Source organism: Rhinatrema bivittatum, chromosome 6, assembly GCF_901001135.1.
Source record: "Rhinatrema bivittatum chromosome 6, aRhiBiv1.1, whole genome shotgun sequence".
NCBI lineage: Eukaryota > Metazoa > Chordata > Amphibia > Gymnophiona > Rhinatrematidae > Rhinatrema > Rhinatrema bivittatum.
Window position 1 is genome coordinate 160,805,387 of NC_042620.1, and position 20,941 is coordinate 160,826,327.

At 47.0% G+C, this 20,941-nt stretch overlaps 1 protein-coding gene across 2 annotated transcripts in view; it reads left to right on the forward strand.

The window, feature by feature from the left end:
* Nucleotides 1-11,375, forward strand: part of STAT1 (signal transducer and activator of transcription 1) — a 167,647-nt gene extending 156,272 nt beyond the window's left edge. For both annotated transcript variants that reach the window (XM_029606088.1, XM_029606089.1), the window contains exon 25: nucleotides 10,083-11,375. In XM_029606088.1, coding sequence (XP_029461948.1) covers nucleotides 10,083-10,106 — 24 coding nt within the window. In that variant the 3' untranslated portion in view covers nucleotides 10,107-11,375. The remainder of the gene's footprint in view (nucleotides 1-10,082) is intronic.
* Nucleotides 11,376-20,941: the final 9,566 nt, after the last annotated feature.

Genomic DNA, 20,941 nt, shown 5'->3' on the forward strand with positions numbered 1-20,941 from the left:
AGTGTAGGTATAAAATTGCCCCCTCCCCAAAAGTTCTGTGCCCAATTTAGCAGGGGCAACGACGCATGGGTGGTTTCAGTGGGATAACGTCCCAAAGGAAACGCATGTGGATGCATAGACGTGTACTCTCCCTTTGAAAACTGGTGTAACTTACGTGCGGATTTGCCATCTAATGTACCCAGGCAGTTTCAAAATTACTCCTTTTAAAGGCAATTTTATTCTGAGTTGCTGGCAATACTTGGTCAGCCAAAGCTTATAGCCTTCAAACTTTCCTCAGCTAAATTACTTCCCATAACTAGGATTAGAAGTGTCACATTTCTCATAAGGGGGTGAACACAGCTAGTGCCCACTGTGGCTCTTGAAAGCTATTCACAAAAGTGTCAGGTTAGTCTAATAAAGTGTTCCCTGCATGTACCGAGATCAGTCCAGACTCCTGGGTTTTGCCTCCCTGCCAGCAGATGGAGACAGAAAGTTTCATTGGCACTGTACATAACCCAGTGTGACAGCTGCAGTCCCTCAGTATTTCTCTTGGGCAGATGGTGCAAACCTGCAGTTCTGTTCTGGATTTAGGATTTTTCTCTTTTGTTAAGCCTTCCTCCCGGGAGATTTTGGGCCTGGTGGGTCCTTCCCTGTCTGGTTGAGGCAGACAAGCGGGGTCTTGGTGACCCTTTAGTTGACTCGATCTGTGCGCCTGTGGGGTATAAATCTGGTGGTCCACATCCCTCCCCTTCACAAGGCTGTGAGGCGGCTACAGGCTTGGGGAATATTTTCCCTATTGATACCTTTTAGGAACAGGCTCAGAAAAGTTTATTTAAAAAAAAAAGTAAAAGGAAACTGAGCAGTGTGCTGTTTCTTGCCGGCGCTTTCCTCCTCCTCCATAGCTTCGGCAGCTGACTGTTTTTTTTTGGGTATCTCTGGGTTGGCAGGACTGTCTTCAGGCAGGTAAGCTGTGCTGGTCATGGGGCGAGGGTCCGTTTTGCTGCGCATGTGGCTCGGTGTGCTCCCGTTTAAACCAGGAAGGGCTCTGCTCTTCTTGCGCTGCGGCCGAAGAGGGCCCGTTTACCAGCTGTGTTGCTGCAGAAAAACGGCGTTTGTCCCTCCTTTTGCTTTAGGCGGTAGAGTGGCTGACATGGCAGCAACCAGACTTCTTTGCTCTCAGTGCGGGAACGGCAGCCATTTTAAATTCTTTTTCAGCCGTTCCAGCACCATCGGAGGGGGAGGGAGGATCCCCTTCATCTTTCCCCAATACACTCTGCCTCCGGGGCAGATTTGGAGGAGGAGTTCCCTTTGCCTGTCCCTGAATCGGGGCAGCCTTTTTCACCAGATTTTGGTTGCCACTACATGAGGCTTATTTGTCCAAGCAGCGGGGGGTTCTTGCCTGCTTGGAGCCAAACCCGTGTTTCCCAGAGGCATGTTAAAGGGCCCCACTCGTCTCTGTGCGGCCACTCATGTTTCACCAGCCCCAATGAGGTCAGAGTCTAGGGATCATGGGATCTCCCCAGTGTGGTCTGGGGCACCCTGGGGAGCAGATAGGTCGGGCAACCTTCAGCTTGGGGGCACAGATCCGATGAGGATTTGGATGAGGTCCCAGTGTCGAGGGTTATGACCCAAAGGTGGTTCGGCTATTCGGGAAGGATAAATTAGGTCCTTTAATCCCTCAGGCCCTGCAGGAATTTGGGGTTACGGTGCCCCAAGAGGACCTGGATTTTGAACAGTGCTGATGTGGTCCTGGACAGCCTGAGAGATCTGCCTCGAGCCTTCCCTTACCATAAGTCAGTACAAAAGCTGGTGGAGAGGGAGTGGGAGTCTCCCAAATCTGGTTTGAAGGTAGAAAGGGCTATGACTAAACTTTTATCCCTTGCCCAAGCAGACATTGGAGCTCTTTGCATTCCCCAAAGTTGATGCTTCTGCTGTCTCAGCGGTTACTAAGAAAATTCTATTCCTGTGGCGGGCTCTGCAGCATTGAAGGATCTACATGATAGGAAGTTAGAGGTCTTCCTTAAGAGGATTTTTGAAGTCTCGACTCTTAGTCTCAGTGCTGCAATTTGTTCGAGTTTCATAAAGAGAGCCTGCTGACGGGTGCAGCAGTGGCAAGAGCAATAGCTATCTTCGCCGGGCAAAGCCTCTAAAGTGGAACGGGTAGAGGCGGAGGTGGCATATGGGGTGGATGCCTTATATGATTTGGTAAGGACCTCGGCCAGGATTATGGTCTTGGCGGTTTCTGCTAGGAGGTTATTGTGGCTGCTTAACTGATCAGCAGATGTGTCCTCCAAAGTTGGGATCCTTGCCCTTTAAGGGGAGAAGCTTTTGTTTGGTGAGGATCTGGAACAGTTGATTAAGAACCTGGGGGACAATAATGTCAACAAGTTGCCTGAGGACAAGCCTAAGCGTAAGCATTTTTTCCAGAATCGTTCCCATTTTCTGGATGGTAGGAGATCCCTGTCTGACAAGAGGAGCATCCTGTCCACAAAGGCAGGATTCCTTTTGGGGTCAGGCTTGGATGCAGTCCTTTCTTTGGGGGTCGAAGGACCTTCAAGGACTCCACAGGTAGCAGTGTTGCAGGAACCAAAGCCTCCCTATGGGGCGAGGCTGGTCCACTCTGCCGTTCCTTGTACAGGCAGACTACCAAAATGTTGTTCCTTGTACAGGCATAGACTAAAATTTCACAGGATCAGCGAGTTCTTGTGGTCATAAGAGATGGCAACGCGTTAGAATTTGCAAAGCCCGTATGAGATCTGTTCCTGGTGTCCCCATGTGGATCTGTAGCCAAGTGATTCGCGGTACAGAGCACGCTGGATCAGTTGTGACAACTGGCGGCAGTAATTTCCGTTCCTCACAGCGAGCGAGGGTTGGGAAGGTATTCAATTTACTTTGTCATCCTGAAGAAAGAGGGCGCACCTTTCGTCCAATCCTCGACTTGAGAAAGGTAGATGCGGCACTCCAGGTTCCGCATTTTGGAATGGAGATCCTCCGGTTGGTTATAACAACCGTGCATGCAGGAGAGTTTCTGGCTTCTCCCAGGACAAGCAGGATGATAGTCCTCACATATGGGTGACATCATCAGATTGAGCCCTGTCACGGAACACTTTTGTCAAAGTTTCTAGAACTTTGACTGGCACACTGAGCATGCCCAGCATGCCACTGGTTTATCTGCATATTCCCATTCAGAAGGAGCATCAACTGTTTCTGCGCTTCATGGTTCTCGGACAGCATTTCCAGTTCCAGGCTCTTCCCTTCGGATTTGCCACTGCTCCCTGTACCTTCACCAAGGTTATGGTGGTGGTAGCAGCTGCCCTGAGATGGGAAGGTGTCTTGGTTTATCCTTACTTAGACAACTCTCTCATCAGGGCATAGTCTGGGGAGCTTTGCTGTCAGGCGGTTCAGAAAGTGGTCAGGTGGTAAACCTGGCAAAGAGCCAGCTAACGCTGTTGCAATCCCTAATATATCTGGGCGCTCGGTTCAACATGCAGGAGGGCAAAGTGTTTCAGAGGATCGCATCCATAAGCTGCACAAACAAGTGTGACGTCTGTTAGCATTACTAGTTCCCAGAGTATGGGATTACACTCAGGTCCTGGGCTCGATGGCCTGGAATTGGTCCCTTGGGCATTTGCCCATAGGAGGCCCTTGCAGTGGGCTATTTTGGATTGGTGGAATCTGCTCTCAGAGGAGTTTTATCTTCCTTTGCCTTTAGGAGTGGTAAATGACAGCCTCTTCCGGTGGCTCCTGGGTTCCAACTTGCGACGGGGAATGCCGCTCAAAGTTCCAGATTGGGTAGTGCTTACCACCAGTGTCAGTTTATCTGGTTGGGGAGCTGTCTGTCAACATCAGTTGACTCAAGGTTTCTGGTCTGTGGAAGAAGCTTTGTGGTCTTCAATTGCTTGAAGACCGAGGCAATTTGTTTGGTGAAACCTGGTCAGTGGCAGGGCAGTTTGGGTCCTGTCGGACAATGTGACGCTGCTCTGCGGTGCGAGAACTACTTCAGAACTCATAATCCAGCACTTTTTAATGCTGATCTCTACCCTGTGAGAAACTTATGTGGATAAAGTTATCCTGCTATTTCTCCTAGGACAAGCAGGATAGCAGTCTTCACACATGGGTGACATCATCAGATGGTGCCCGGCACGGAAAACTTATGTCAAAGTTTCTAGAAACTTTGACAGACACCGAGCATTCCACTATCCATGCATCGTCCCTCTTCAGTCTCTCTTTTTCCACGAAGCTAGTGCCTCGTGATTGTGGAGCTCGTGCTTCTTTTGTGGAAACTTTTTTGTTTCCGTCCTGAGTCCTGTCTGGTCCTACTGTGCTTTCAGGATACTTTTTGGGCGCCATGGTAAGTGCTTTGTTGTTCACGGTCAATTTACCGAAGGTGCCGTTCCCTGGTAGCCACTGGTTATTGACCGTGCGCCATGCTCTTTTCCCCATGGCGTCGTCTAGTTTCTGCCAGTGCCCCCAGACTATGTCTATCACAGACCCCCATGAAATCTGCATTTTGTGCTTGAGGGCTTCGCATGATGTCCAGGGTTGCAAGTTTTGTGCCCAAATGACTCCTAAGGTCTGTCATGTGAGCCTGGACAAAATGGAAAAATTGTTTGGTGCCAAAATGTCTGAGACCTCAACTTTGGCATCGGAGGCATAGACACCCAAGGGGCAGGAGGTCTTAACGACCCCAATTCCTTTGACATCTCCCCAGCTGTCGGGTTCCCAGGTAGAACTGGGCGCGGGGGATCGTCTGATGCTTGTTTCTTCTTGTTCCAGGTCCGGCTCCTCCTCATCCACCTCGGCACAGGGAAAAGACCAGGCCAAGCATCGGGAGAAATCAAGAAAACATCGCCATCGCATGGCTTCAAAATCGAGAAGGAACCAGCATTGACTGAGCTGCCCTCAAAACGGCCCCAGGTTAAGGAAGCATCGCCTTCTAACGAACCCAAGGGACTGAGGCGAACCCCACCGGTTCCAGTAGTGGGCACAGATCCTCCTCGGGGCTCCGGGGGAGATCTAGTTTTTCCTCCTTCTCCTCCTCAAGCTTTCCTATCCTCATCAGCATCAGAGGAAGAGTTGGAGCACCGTGTGCGGTTGGCCCAGGTCCTGTAGGGCGCCAGTGCCGCTGCTACCGGAGCCCACTCCATTGGTGCTTGCACCTGTACTGGAGCAGCTGGATTTACTGCTCGGTGTTTTGTTGACACAGCCTCTCCTAATGCCCCGGGCACCTTTGCTGCCACAAGGGGCTTTGGGGTGGCCTTCATCTGAGACTATCTGGGTGATTGATTCCTCTGATGAGGGGGCCATCGGGATCGATGGCACCACCCTCGCGATCAATACCCTTCCTGGGACAGGAAAACCCTTCGGTGCCAGCGGTGCCCACATCTCTACCCTCGGGGCTTCTGAGGCCCTCGGATATTCAGTGCAAGAATTCACTGGGGGCTTCACCTCTGTTGTCCTCATTCTGTGTGCCCAGGGACGACGCCCCCTACTATTCTTGGGAGGATGAGGCGTTCCCATCCTCTATGGAGGACTCTGAGGATGTGCCCCCTGAACTCTCCCCTCCGGAGGAGAAGCGTAAATCTCCACTGGAAGACTTAACCTTTGCCGGTTTCGTGTGGGCCATGGTGGAATCGGTGCCTTTTCAGCTCTTGTCTGAGCAAGATTCCAGGCATAAGATAATAGAGGTCCTCCAATTTGTGGATACCCCAAAGGAGGTTGTCCCAATACATGACATCTTCAAAGATCTGTTTGTGGGAGAATCTAGTTTCCATCCCTCCACTAAACTGAAAAACGGATGCAGTCTACTTGGTGCAACCCACCACAGGATTTGAACGCCGACAGCTTCTTCACCAGTCTGTAGTGGTGGAATCCGCCTTAAAGAAGGCAAAAAGGACATGGACCTATGCTTTGGCTTCTCCAGGTCATGATCTTTAGGAAGGAAGGTCTTCCAAGGGTCCATGCTGTCAGTCCGGATTACATGTTACCAGCTCTATATGAGCCAATACTCCAGGAACCTCTGGAAACAAGTTCAGGATTTGGTGGATCACTTCCCTCAACAATTTCAGGAGAACTTCTTAAAAGTGTGCCAACAAGGATTGGAATGTGACAAGCAAGAGGTCAGGTCGGCTTACAATGTCTTTGCAAGGGTGGCAGCAGAAGGCATAGGAGCTCGACACATGGCCTGGCTTCGGGCTTCCGACCTCCAGCCAGAAATACAGGAGTGCATTGCGGACCTCCCCTGTATGGGGGAAAATCTCTTTGGAGACAAGATCAAGGAGGCAGTAGCACAGCTTAAGGATTACCATGAAACCCTTCAACATCTATCTGCCACCTCCTCGGACCCGCAGTCCGCAGGAAAAAGGTCATTACAGCAAAGCTCGAGGCACCCCTTTTACTGTCCAAGGAAGTGTTATCCTCCAGCTAGTAGGACAAGGCCTCAACATGTGCCAGCTAGACCACAAATGAGGCAGCTACTCACCCCCCTGCAGCAGAGCCCCACTATGAGATTTTGACTGGCTGCAAGGGAGCTTGAGCTACCTGTGACGAACGACCCCCCCCCCCCCCCCCCGGTGGGATGCTGTCTGCAAAGCTTTGCAGACCGTTGACTTTCAGTCACCTCGGACCAGTGGGTCCTATCCATTGTTTGTTGGGTGTACAGATTAAACTTCCAACAGTCCCCCCTCCGGAATCCCCTCTGTGTCCCTCTTGAAAATTTTTGATGAACTAATAAGTACTTCGAGTAGAACTCTCCACCCTCTTAATGGCCCGAGTGGTCGAGCCTGGCCCGCCAGATCATCAAAACAGTGGGTTTTTCTCAAGGTATTTCCTGATTCCCAAGAAAACAGGGGACCTTCATCCTATCTTGGACCATAGGGCTTCGAACAGGTTTCTCGTAAGAGAAAGTTTCAAAATAGTTTTGTTGGGCACCTTAATCCCTCTCCTGAGGAGCAGGAATTGGTTTTGCTCCCATGACCTAAAAGAGACCTGCGCTTATATTGCGATCTCTCGCAATCATCGAAAGTACCTCTGTTTACTGGTGGGAGAGGAGCACTTTCAATATCTGGTACTAATTTCAGTTTTGCATCTGTAACACGCGTCTTCATGAAGTGCCTGGCAGTAGTGGGAGCGTATCTCAGAATGCGACGAGTACAGGGTGCGTTACGGACTCTTCGATCTACCGTCCGGATCCTGGAGACCTTGGAGTTTCTGATCAACTACCCAAAGTCCCAGCTGGTTCCATCCCGATGCCTGGACTTCATTGGGGCCAGGTTCAACACGGCCAAGGGCAAGGCTTTTTTGCCACTGGACTGCGTGCTGGCCCTGGTATCCCTGGCGCAGGCGATCTTTTGGGGCCACTGAGCCTCTGCGCACAAGTTCCTGCGTCTGTTGGGACACATGATGGTGATGGTTCATGTTACACCATTTGCTTGGCTCCACTTGCAAAGAACACAGTGGACTTTGCGCTCCCAGTGGCATCAGGCAACCCAGGACCTTCAGGCATTCGTCCTAGTTACCGTACCACTTCGAGAGTCCCTATCGTGGTGAGAGACACTGTCCAACCTAGAGTTGGGCATTCCTTTCCAGGTTTCTCCCCCTAATGTCGCTGTCACTATGGATGCTTCCCACCTGGGATGGGGAGCCCATGTCTGAGATATCTCAGACATGGGCTCCCCATGTCTGAGATATCACCCAACCAGCAAAATCCTCCCTGAGGAAACGCGCACTATCCACTGCGGGCCCGTCTCTCTGGAACTCTCTACCACCAGACCTCCGCCTTGAGCCGTGCCATACTACTTTCAAAGTGAAACTCAAAACTTGGCTCTTCCTTCAAGTTTTCCCTGAGAGCTAAAAGCAAGAAGAGCAACAACCTTCCTGTTATTACAACAATAATGTAAAGCTCATTTGCTTTATTTATGTGTTCTAAGTTGATCTTGTTTGTATTTTTTACTCTATAATAGATTAATCGTTTGATATTTTCCATGTAAATCGCCATCCCGGCGATAGTTATCTCGGTTACCTGTGAACCGGAGTGATATGTATTGTATACAGGAACTTCCGGTATATAAAAAACCAAAAATAAATAAATAAAATAAATATCTGCACCCAGGGTTGATGGGTCCACACTGGTACAGAGTTTCCAGATCAATTTCCTAGAGCTCCGGGTGATTCGCTAGGCTCTGGGGGCGTTCCGGGAGCACCTGGTCAACAAGGTAGTCTTGGTTCAAACCGGCACCACATCACTACTTGGTTATCTGAACAAACACGGAGGCACAGGCTTGTTTCTCCTCCTGCCAGGAGGCAGTGCAGATCTGGTCCTGGGTGCTCAAGCAGGTCATCCTCCTTTGAGCCATATACCTGCAAGGAACCGACAGTTTGACAGCAGATTCTCTGAGCCGTTCATTCTGCCCTCATGAACCTAAAACAGGAGGTTGCGGATCAGACCTTCCGCCTTTGGGGAACCCCAGACATAGACCTGTTTGCTTCCCCGTGCAACAAGTAAGTGCACCAATTCTGCTCCCTATTCAGGACAGACAGCAGGCCAGCCTCGAATGCCTTTGTTTGCCATTGAGGCACCAGCCTCCTATATGTGTATCCACCACTTCTGCTGGTATTGAAGACCCTTCTGAAACTCCAGCAAGACCAAGGGACCACAATCCTGTTTGCACCGTATTAGCCACTTCTACAGGATTTGTCCTCCTGGGTCCCAATATTTCTGGAGACCTCTCCAGACCTGATCGCACAAGATCAAAGTAGGCTGCGCCATCCCAACCTCCAGTTCTTGGCTTTCACAGTTTGGATGTTGACTGGATGACCCTGCATATAACCTAGGCCTCTCAAAAAGGTGTCTCAGGTTCTGGTAGAATCCAGAAAGCCTTCCACTAGGAAAACTTACAATCTCAAGTGGAAGATGTTCTTGGGCTAGTGTGAGAGACACGGTTTGGCTCTGCCCCACCTCAAAACTTCTGAACTACCTGGTACACCGCTCCAAGGATGGCTTGAAGACCACCTCCGTGAGATCCACCTCAGTGTTACTGGGGCTTCTCATTACTGTCTGCACAAAGATGGCCAATGAGACAGCAGTTTCTGTCAGTCTGTCCTCCGTAACCTTTTCCAGTCACGACAACCAACTCTTCCTACCTCGGGCCCTTTATTCGGGTTCAGGCTGTCTCCTTCTGTAGCAGACTGCACCGGAGTTGTTGTGCTCGTTGGCACCTGTTGTTCAGGAGCAGCCTATAGCTAGGTATTTACCCATGTGTGAGGACTACCATCCTGCTTGTCCTAGGAGAAAGCAGAGTTGCTTACCTGTAACAGGTGTTCTCCTAGGACAGCAGAATGTTAGTCCTCACAAAACCCACCTGCCTGCCCGCAGCATTGGTTTCTGTTTTGGGTTTGTTTATTTTTCGTGAACTCTATATTATAAGACTGAAGAGGGACCCTGCATGGACTTGTGGATAGTGGCATGCTGGGCATGCTCGGTCAAAGTTTCTAGAAACTTTGACTAAGTTTTCCAAGCTGGGCTCCATCTGATGATGCCACCCATGTGTGAGGACTATCATCCTGCTGTCCTAGGAGAATACCTGTTACAGGTAAGCAACTCTGATTTCTGCGCATAAACCACTGTTTTACCCACAGCCCTCCCTTTGAAAATTACTCTTGAAACTGGTGGTTCTCAATCCAATCCTCAAGACATACCCAGCCACTCTGGTTTTTGGGATATGCATCAGCTAGATTTGCATACAATGAAGGCAGTGCATGCAAATTTATTCGATGCATCTTGATTGTGCATATGCCAAAAACCAGTATGGCTGGGTGTGTCTGGAGGTGTGGATTGATAGCCCTTCTCTAAATGTATAAATTATGGGCGAAAATGAGAAATGTCCTTTGACATACTTGAAATGGGATGCCATTTTCATTTGTTTTTAAGAGTAAATTCCCATTAATTCCCAGGATGTTTGGGTAAGAATAAAAAATTACTTTTATCGATTCATCATCTATTTGATGGGCAAAAATGTGACCGAGGCATTTATTCTGATAATGGTTTTAAGATATTTTCTTTGAGTTTTGCTGTTGACTGATTGTATGCTCATTTTCTTTTGCAGATGTGCTCAGCGTACTCAAACTAAATGCTGATCATTGCTCTTTTGTACCATGCATATAGTCTTTTCAAGAAGACACAGTGTCTGCTTCACCAGTAGTCCACATGCTGACTTCATCAATCTTCATTACTAAGTGCTCACACTAAAAGACCAGCGATTCATAGCTTGCCTTTAGTGATTTTGACAGATGTATGCTCAGTGAGAAAATAGTTTAAGCTGGTGGTGTAAAAGATTTATAAAATCAAATCTCTGCATTTTGTTCATTTTATATTTGGTCTGGCACACTGACTCCTTGACAGGGCCTTGCAGCACCATGCAAGAGATGTGGGCTCAGTTCACACACCGAGAGTCTGCTCTTGGTGGCAATTCCTCTTTCTCTAATCACTTCCCTTAGCTATAAGGTTGCACTGAAGTAAGTTAAGTATTGTCTATTCCCTAAAATATACTCCAAAACCATCATGGGATTAGTAGTATAACTGAAAGGCAAATGGAGAATATGCAAGGATGCCTTGGACTCCTCCGGCAGGCCAAGGCTGGTGATGTTATGAAAGCAGTGTTTGCAGCCCTCGAAGGGAGGATGTCCTAGCCTCTGCTTAGAAGCAACACCTTGGCCAGACTTTGGTGTACATGATCGCCTTGCTCTCGAGAACTGTGGTCAGTGGCCCCTGGTTTGGGATTCACTGCCATGGCTGGGCTATGTGGGAAAGAAGTTAAAAATGGTGTAAAGGGGGGAGGAGTCAGGTGGTAGGAGGGGAAAGGAAAGGAAATACCTTACTTTCAAATAAAGGCTCCTGATTCCAATTAAGTTTCAAGCCTAATGAAGCAAGAGGAAACTGCTAAGCCAAAAAATGCATATGTTTGCAGCATTGAACTGTTAAAATCCTATAAGAATGCTGAAAAATTCTGATATAGTCTTGGAACATTGTAACCCAAGGCTCTTGCCATTTCCTACCTGTACAAAATAACACTTTTCTCAAGCTTTATGTAAAACAGGAGTAGAATACATTTACTTCCTTTGGTCAAATTTAAGCCAGACATCAAATATGAGAAATGAATAAAGATAGAGAGCAATCGTCTATCCCTCTTTAAGCAATCCAGATGATTCTTTCACTACCGTGTTTCTCTGAATTGGTAGAAAAATACATTTTACAAATATCTCTTTAAGAATGGCTGCCTGTGCGTGTTCCAATTCCCTGTACTTACCCAGATCAACCCAGACTCCTGGGTTTTGCCTCCCCTCTTGCAGATGAAGACAGAGAAAGTTTAACTGACACTGTCACATAACACGGGGTGTCACCTGCAATCCCTCAGTATTTCTCTGTCTCCAGCAGATGGTGGAGGTGCAAAGTCTGCAGTCTGAGATTAATTAAAAAAAAAAGACTAAAAGAACAAGAAGATATTGCCTCCCAGGTCCTGGTGGAGCCATCCCCTCTGGTCTTTGAGGGGGACAAGTAGGGGGTCGGGGACCCTTTATTGCTTGGTCCTTCATTGCCGGAAAGGGCAGAAACCTGGTGGTTCCAGTTCCCTTGCCTTGGTGGATGGACAGAGCCTAATGCCAGTCTTCTGTTTTTACAGGGAAGTGGTTTTGTTGCCTTTTCTTTGGCCAGTTTCAGCCTGATTAAATTTTCCAAACAAAAAAAAAGAAGGCGGGGGGGGGGGGGGAAGACTAGTTATAGTTAGAATCTTTGCTGCAAAAAATCACTATAGATGAGATTGCCTTGTTGTGAAGTTTAGCTATTAAAATTTTTAACTTTTATTCATTATCACAATTATTTGGAAAACATTTTTTTATGATAGAGAGAAGACCTCAGTATTGGCAAGAAATCCAAATTCTCAGAAACTTCTTGTGAACCAATTGTTAGTCACTGGTGATCAGGCGGCTCTGCCTTTATTCTCCAGTTTCTCCAGTGGCTGTTAAATTGTTGCAACTCAGTTCCCTGTTTTAATGCCATGGGGGTTGAGCTGTGCAGTTTGGGGCGCGCGCGACGGCCAATGCTCCCGGTCCTCTGGGGGAGAGGGCACTTCGTTGACAGTCGCAACAACTTTGGCCAGGTGCCGTGAGCCTGGGAGGCTCTCTCCAGTGATGCAGTCTGTCCATTTTGTGTTGCAGGCCACAGAGAGGGGAGGGGGATTTCCCTCCTCCTTTATCCCTGGTGGTTAGGATCTCCAGGGCAGGTCAAGACACTGAGGGGTCTCTGTCAGGAGGTGAGAAAGATCTCCTGGAGGAGTCAGTTGACACTTCCGCTTTTTCTTCCAAATTCGTCCTGTTGGTACACAGGGCTTACAATGCCAGGAAAGCCGTGAAGTGGCATAGGGCTGAGGAGGGGGGCGTCGGTGCGACCAAGGCTGACGAAAAGGGCTAGACCTTCTCGGGCTGTGGAGGCTACAAGGGTTCGGCAAGTCCCAGGAGCCCCAACACAGACGACCTCTGCAGAGAGCTCTTCTGAGGGCTCAGAAGGTGAGGATCCGCAGGCACAGGACCTACCTGAGATGGATCCAGTTTTGGTGGATCAAGTATGGGCGAAGAACCCAGCTGTGGAAGGGACTGATCCCAAGGTGGGTACAGCTGTTCCACAAGGAGGAGCTAGGTCCCCTGATATCTGCTCTTCTGGGAGAATTGGATATAAAGGTCCTGCAAGAGGAATCTGATTAGGAAGAACTGGACCCGGTCATGGATTGCCTCCAAGATCCAACAAGGTCTTTTCCCTTCCACAAGTCAGTCAGCAAGTTGGTATTTAGGGAGTGGGATACTCTCAAGACCGGCTTGAAGGTTGGCAGAACCATGGGTAAGTTTGTATCCTTTGCCAGAGGATACGCTTGAGCTCCTGAAGGTCCCAAAAGTGGATGCATCTATCTCAGCTGTTACTAAGAAAACAACCATTCTGGTGGTTGGTTCTATAGCTCTAAAGGACCTTCAGGATAGGAAGCTGTAAGTTCACCTCAAGAAGATTTTTGAGGTATCTGCCCTTAGCATTTGAGTGGTGGTGTTCAGCAGTTTTATGCTGAAGGTGGGCCTGGACTGGGTGCAGCAGTTGCAAACTGACAAGTCCTTGTCTGATTCTGAGGCAGAACAGCTGGAAGTGGGGTGGCCTATGGAGCTGATGCGTTATATGACCTCATCAGGACTTCTTCCAGGACCATGATGTCAGTGGTTTTGGCTCGTAAACTCCTCTGGTTGAGGAATTGGTCGGTGGATGTTTCATCCAAGTCTCAGTTGGGAGCATTACCTTTTAAAGGGAAGTTGCTCTTTGGTCAGAATTTGGAGTTGATCAAACTTCTCGGGGAGAATAAGGGTCATAAATTGCCTGAAGATAAGCCGAAAGGGAAAGGGTCTTTTCCTTCATGCTCTAGTTTCAGAGGAAATAGACAATTTCGGCCTATCAGGGCTTCAGGTGGTGCTCAGGAAAGCAACCGTCCTAGAACCAGTCCTTTCTAGGGCGAAAGCCGGGTAGAGATGGCTTCTCCCAAGGTGGCGGTGGAGCCATATCCGCCCAATGAAGCGAGGCAGGACCACGCCTTGGTTCCAGTTATAGGGGGTTAGTTGGCTCTTTTTTATGAGGAGTGGGCCAAGATCACATCAGCGTGATAAGACAAGATTACGCTTTAGAATTTGCTCAGCCACTAAGACTTGTTCATGGTCTCCCCATGTACTTACAAGGAAAAGAAGTTAGCAGTGCAGGAAACAGTCTGTCGTCTTCACATGCTGGAAGCCATTGTTCCTGTCCCCCTGGAGGAACAGGGGACAGGCTGCTATTCCATTTATTTCATAGTCCCCAAGAAGGAGGGCATGTTTTTCTCACCAAAGAGCAGATTTCCAAATTGCAAGCTCAAGTCCACGGATTGTTGGAGAGCAGGTGCCCAAGGTCTGGGATTACTTGCAGGTTCTCAGGTCTATAGTTTCCACCTTGGAGTTGGTTCCATGGGCATTTGCTCATATATGGCCTCTACAGTTTGCTTTACTATCCCGCTGGGACCCATTGTCAGAGCAAGTTCGGCTGCCACTTCCTCTTACGAAGTTTGCCAGGTCCAGTCTCTCATTGTAGCTTGTCCTGGATAAGTTGAGACTAGGTGTGGACCTGGAAGTTACGGTCTGGACGATTGTTACCACTGATGCCAGTCTCTCTGGATGGGGGAGCGGTGTGTCGGGACCAGTCTATACAGGGGCAGTGGTTGGCAGAGGAAGCATTGTGGTCCATCAATCGCTTATAAACGAGAATGGTGCATTTAGCACTGCAGGCGTTTCAGCCCCTGTTGAGGGGGAAGACTGTGAGAGTCTTGTTGGACAATATGATGACTGTGGCTTACATCAACCGACAGGGTGGCACCAAGAATCGGGCGGTGGCTCAGGAAGCTGGAACTAATTAGCTGGGCAGAGCAGCATCTGGTGCTGTTAGTGGCCTCTCACATAGCGGGCACGGACATTGTGCAAGCGGATTTCCTAAGCCTACGACAAGTGGAACCCGGAGAGTGGGAGCTATCAGAAGAAGCAATGCGCCTCATTGGTTGCAGATGGGCGCATGGATCTAATGGCGACATCGCAATGCCAAGGCCCTGCGGTTCTTCAGTCGAAGAAAGGAATGAGGAGCAGAGGGAGTAGATACCTTAGTTCTGCCTTGGCCAAAGGACATCCTTCTGTATGTGTTTCTGCTTGGCCGCTAGTGGGCAAAATCTTGCAGCGCATAGAGGTCCATCCAGGCGACATGATTCTAGTAGCACCGGAGTGGCCGAGGTGACCTTAGTTTTCAGACTTGATCAACCTAGCAGTAGATGGTCCGTTGAGGCTAGCTCATCTGCCACATCTTCTGCTTCAAGGCCCCATAATTTCAGATCAGACGACTTGCTTTTGTCTAGTGGCTTGGCTTTTGTTAGGGAGCGATTAAAGAATGAGGGTTATTCTGAAGGGGTCATCGCTACTCTTTTGCAGTCTAGGAAGACTTCCACCTCCTTGGCGTATGTGAGGGGATGGAGAGTTTTTGAGGCCTGGTGTACAGAGCAAGGGGTTGATCCTATGCGGGCCTCCATGGCACAATTTAAATCCTCCCTACATCTTTATAGCGAAAAACTTAACACGATGAAACGAGACTTCTTCGCTAACAAAATACACCAACTCCAATTCAACCCTAAAGTGCTATACGATTACGTTACCTCACTCACCAAGTCTGCAGCTCCCGACATACCAGACGACGTAGCCAAATCCAAATGTGAAGAACTTGCCACATTCTTCCAAACCAAAACAGACAAGCTGCTATCCAAATTCACTTCCGCTCCTACTCCCCCCAATCACTTTGAACTTGACCGCAACCAAACAAAGATTAGCAATAACACTAAAATTCTCTCCTCTCTAGACTGCACCTCAACACTAGAAATAGAAACCCTTATCAAGAAAGCCAAACCCTCCACCCACCCATCTGACACAATACCCACTAAACATCTACTCACTATACCGAACCTTATCGCCAAACCCTTAACAAATATCATTAACCTGTCCATCAACTCTGGACAAGTACCTGTTCCCCTTAAACAGGCAATTGTCAAACCTATTCTTAAGAAGCCCAAACTCGACCCCTCTGATCTAGCCAATTATCGCCCCATTTCCAATTTGCCATTCATTTCTAAACTCCTGGAAAAAACCGTCAACAAACAACTCACAGAATACCTCGAGGATAACCACATCCTCGCCTCCGCGCAGTACGGGTTCCGGAAATCCCACAGTACTGAGACCCTCTTACTCTCCCTTTCAGACCACATTCTTAAAGGATTTGAGAAAGGGCAATCTTATATTCTTGCCTTTCTCGACATCTCTTCTGCATTTGACACCATCAGTCATCCCATTCTCCTACAGCGGTTAACTGAAATTGGCATTACAGGTGTTGCCCACAACTGGTTCAGTTCCTACCTCAGTAACAGAAATTTCAAAATCCAACTAGGAAATCACGCTTCCAAAGCCATCCCCCTCAATCAAGGTGTCCCACAAGGTTCGTCCCTTTCCTCAACCCTCTTCAATGTCTACATCTTACCCCTCTGTTACCTCCTGTCTAGCCTCAATCTCCCCCACTATGTGTACGCCGATGATGTTCAGTTACTCATACCCATCACTGACTCTCTATCGAAAACCATGGATATCTGGAATGACACCCTCCAATCTATAAACACTCTCCTATCTTCCATCCACTTAGCTCTTAACACAACTAAAACTGAAATCATGTTCATCTCACCCCAAAATCATCCTAACCCCCCCCCCCCCCCTTCTTTCTCATATCCCATTTGCTCAACAAGTCCGTGATCTGGGAATCATCCTCGATGGTCACTTCACGCTGAAGAAATTTATCAGTAACATACTAAAAGACGGCTTCTTTAAACTTCACACTCTGAAAAAACTTAAACCCTTACTACATCCCCCCGATTTCCGTACAGTACTCCAAACTACCATCTTCGCCAAAACCGACTACTGCAATTCCCTCCTCCTCGGCCTACCGTACAACGCCATCCATCCCATTCAAATACTGCAAAACACAACAGCCCGGATTTTGACTAATTCACGCAAACATGACCATATTACACCTGTATTAAAAGATCTGCATTGGCTTCCAATAGCATCCCGTATACAATATAAGGCTCTCTCTCTTGTCCACAAGGCCTTATACAATCCTGAAATGAACTGGTTTAATGAATCCTTCCGCCTCCACCAAACTAACAAGCCCATTAGACACCCACATCTTGCCACCATGCCCACCACTTCTCCCAAACTCTACAAACTAACCTCCACGAGAGCCCGTGCGCTATCGATCGCTGGTCCGACTCTCTGGAACACAATGCCAGTCGACCTACGGCAAGAAGAATGCCTAAAAACTTTCAAGCGGAAACTTAAGACCTGGCTTTTCACTAAAGCATACACCTAACTCCCCCTAACTCTCTCCACTGTGCTACCCTCCCCTCCTTTCCTTCCCCACCCCTCCCTCCCTTCTCCCCCTTCTCTCGCCATAGTCTGCCCAAATTTATATTTTATTTTATCTCCCATTAATGTACATATTGTATATACTTGCAAATCTTGTTTATAATACTAATGCTATACTCCCTTTATCTCCCCCCCCCCTATTACTCACTTGTTCTCTTGTTAATGTTATATTTGTTTGATGTAAAGCGCCACCCCAGGCGTCTGTTTGCGTTTCACTGTGAACCGATGTGATATCTTTGATGAATGTCGGTATATAAAAATTTTAAATAAAATAAATAAAAATAAATATTCTTGCTTTTCTGCAAAATGGTTTGGTAACGGGTTTATCCTTTTAATTTCCTCGGGGTTCAGGTGGCGGCTTTGGGCTATCTTTGAGGTGAGGTAAGGTTCGAGGAGCATTTCTAGCTACACATCCGGAAATGGTGCGCTTTCTCTGGAGAGCAAAGCATTTGTGTCCTCTGGTTTGGAAACTTTGTCCCTCCTGGAGCCTTAACATAGTCCGTAAGCGTGCATGTGTGACTCTGTTTGAACCTTTGAAACAGGCTACTATGAGAGATCTCACTTTGAAGGTGGTTTTTTTTTTGTGGCAATTTGTTCGGCTTGCTGGATTTCGGAGCTTCAGGCCTTGTCATGTAGGGAGCCTTTCTTGATATTTTCGGAGTAGGGGGTCTCCTTGAGGACGGTTCCTTCCTTTCTGACAAAGGTGGTGTCGTCATTTCACTTAAATTAGTCAGTGGAGCTCTCGTCCTTCCCAAGTTTGGATCCTATGTTGCTTTAGGCCAAAGAGTTGTGACGTTTGGATGTAAAGCGTGCATTGTTGCAGTACCTTAAGATCACTAACAGCTTCTGATTGTCAGATCATCTTTTTGTGCTATGGAGAGGTGCAAAAAAGGGTCATAATGCATCAAAAGCCACATTTACGCGATGGTTGAAACGAGCTATTGGCTCGGTGTTCATCTGTCAGGATCGCCCTGTCCCGGAGGGGTTAAGGGCCCATTCTACCCACCTCCTAGGCAGAGTGTCAGCAAGATTCTCCGCAAGAGATCTGCAGGGCAGCTACTTGGAAATCTTTGCACACTTTCGCCAGGCATTACTGTTTGGATGTCCAGGCCCCAGAGGCCATGGGTTTTGGTGAGTGTACTTCAAGCGGGATACTTGTGGTCCTACCTCGTTTAGGGAAGCTTTGGTACATCCCAGGATTCTGGACTGATCTGAGTATGTACGAGAGAGGAAAATTGGTTTTTACCTGCTAATTTTTGTTCCTGTAGTACCACAGATCAGGCCAGAGTTCAGCCCACTGGAAAAAAGGAGAATTGGAGAGTCTGCTTGATCTGTTATTGTGATTACTCTGAAGAATGGCACAGGTTTTGTTAGTCTTACACATTTTTTTTGTGTGGGTGAGGTTTCTATTCCAGGTTTCTACTGCTCATTCAGGGGATGTTATTTTGTTATTGGTATTTGTTTCAGTTTTGGCTTGGGTACATATGAATACTGAGGAATTGCAGGTGGCACCCCGTGTTATGTGACAGTGTCAGTAAAACTTTCTCTGACTCCATCTGCTGGATGGGAAGCAAAACCCAGGAGTCTGGACTGATCTGTGGTACTACAGGAACGAAAATTAGCAGGTAAGAACCAAATTTCCTTTTGTTTCATGCCCCAAGCTCTGTCATGGAATATGAATTGCTATTGACTAAAACTAAGGACAAGATGAGAAATCTAGGGGAATTTACTGAGTAGACTAGACCTTTTAAATGAGAAAATTGCGTTGAAGTTAAAAATGAGAAAAATATACAGGAAAGAAGGCGTGAAGGAAGACATTGTGACACCTTTTATGTACATGTCCGTGGAAGGAACTGCTGCTTTAGAATAGCTTTTTTTTTTTTTCTTTTTACTTGCTGCTCTAACTGTGGCTCCAGCTTATTGCAGTTCATCTTTAGAATAGTGGTAGTGAGCTTGTTTGAGCTGATGTGCTATTGTATGCCAAATGTCTGGAAATACTGAGTTAGGAGGGGATGCTTGCCAGTTATGAGCAGAACGTAATAGAAAATAAGTGAGAGGTTGTTAAGTGGCAGAAGAAATAAGAAAGTGTGTCTTTGGATAGGTGCTTCATAGGCCCACCATCCCTCTTCTTTGAAAGAAGACAGTAACATTTATAATTCAAAGGACACTGGATTCTCTTGTGCTGCTTTTTAGTTGCCCAATTTAGGAGTAATAAGAAGACATGATAGTATTGACATTTCTGAGACCACATAAGCACCATCTTAAGATATCAACTTGTGCGCACAAAGTTCCAACCTATGATCCTCCATGGATCAACTGAAGATCTGCTGTTTTATGCCCTAAAAAGATAAATGCAGGTTCAAAGGGCAGGGAACTTGAATCATGAATTCATCAAGCCTCAGAAAGACCTAAATGTTTCTTGGTATTAGATTGGAGATGGACATTTTGCTGTGAGCCTTTGTTTTGTCCTTATTCATTTGCATAAAAGCATATGAATTTGTTTTGCTTTTCATTTATGTATTTTGGGTTCTTTTGTATATGAATGTATGCTACCATATGCAAACAAAACAAGTGACATGTTTAGCTAGTAATGGTGTTTGTAACATTTAGAATTTGTTTTTGCACTTTTTAGTGTAATGTTAATATGTACCATATAAATGCATAGATGTTAAAAAAAAAACAACCTTATCCAGCCTGTATGGGGAATAGGTCATGCCTAATCAATATCCTGGTTAGTTCAGAGCCCCCCTGCTTCCTACTCCAGGCAGCAGGGAACAGGAGTGGAGAGGGGGGTGATAGAGCACAGCACAGAGAAAAGGATAATCTGTTCCCTAATCCATCCTCTTCCCTCCTGTCCCTTGCAGGAAGAGAGGAGGCTGATACTGGAGAGGAAAGAGCAGAGTAGGAAAAACAAATTCCTGTCCACCCTGATGTTGATTAGCATTCTGTTTAACCCTTCTTGGTAGCAATTGAAAAAAAAAAGCCCCATTGCTAGATCCCTTTGTTTGTTGAGTGTTGCATATTGGAGCTATTACTCTATATATTGATATTGTGCTTTTTATTTATTCAAATGTCTTTGATGCTTAAAGAATAAGGCCCATTTTTAAAATCCTCTAGGTAGAAGAACAATTTACATTCTTTCAAATAAATAATGAAAAATTCACAGAAATTCTGTATATTGTTGTTCAGTGTGTTATCTTCTTTGTGTTTTCTATACCTCCCTTTTATAGTCTTGCTTAATACCTGAAATCTTTTGATAGCACTTGATTAATACTGCCCAACCACTGTGAGAATACTATTACTAGTTTTATCTGGGCTTGGCAGTAAGGGGCCATGCTGGAGGGAAAGTGCACACTTAGAGGCTAGAAAAGAACTAGGGGAGAAGCATGAGGCAGTTACACTGGAGATGGACTCAGAAAACTGGGCTTAGGGTTAGATTTAAAGACCTGCGCACGTGTACGCCTGATTTTATAACATGTGCACACCACCACTCACATCTCCCTCAAGATAACTCCATTTACCACTACTCTTTGTCGCCTCCCACTCAACCATGCTCTAGCCCAGTCAGTCACTCTAGGTCCCATACCAAGGGTGTTCATTTTATTTCTAAGTCTTGTATGTGGAACTATTTCAAAGGCCTTGCTGAAATTCAAGTATACTACATCTAGCACTCTCCCTTGATCCAACTCTCTGATCACCCAATCATCTGACAAGATTTACCTCTGGTAAAACCATGCTGCCTCAGATCTTGCAATCCAGTGGATTCCAAAACTGTACTATCCTTTATTTTAACAGAGATTCCATTAATTTGCACACTACAGAACAAATTCATGGTCTCTAATTTCAAGCCTCCTCCTTTCTTCCACGTTTATGAATAGGAATCACATCTGTTCATCTCTAGTCCTCA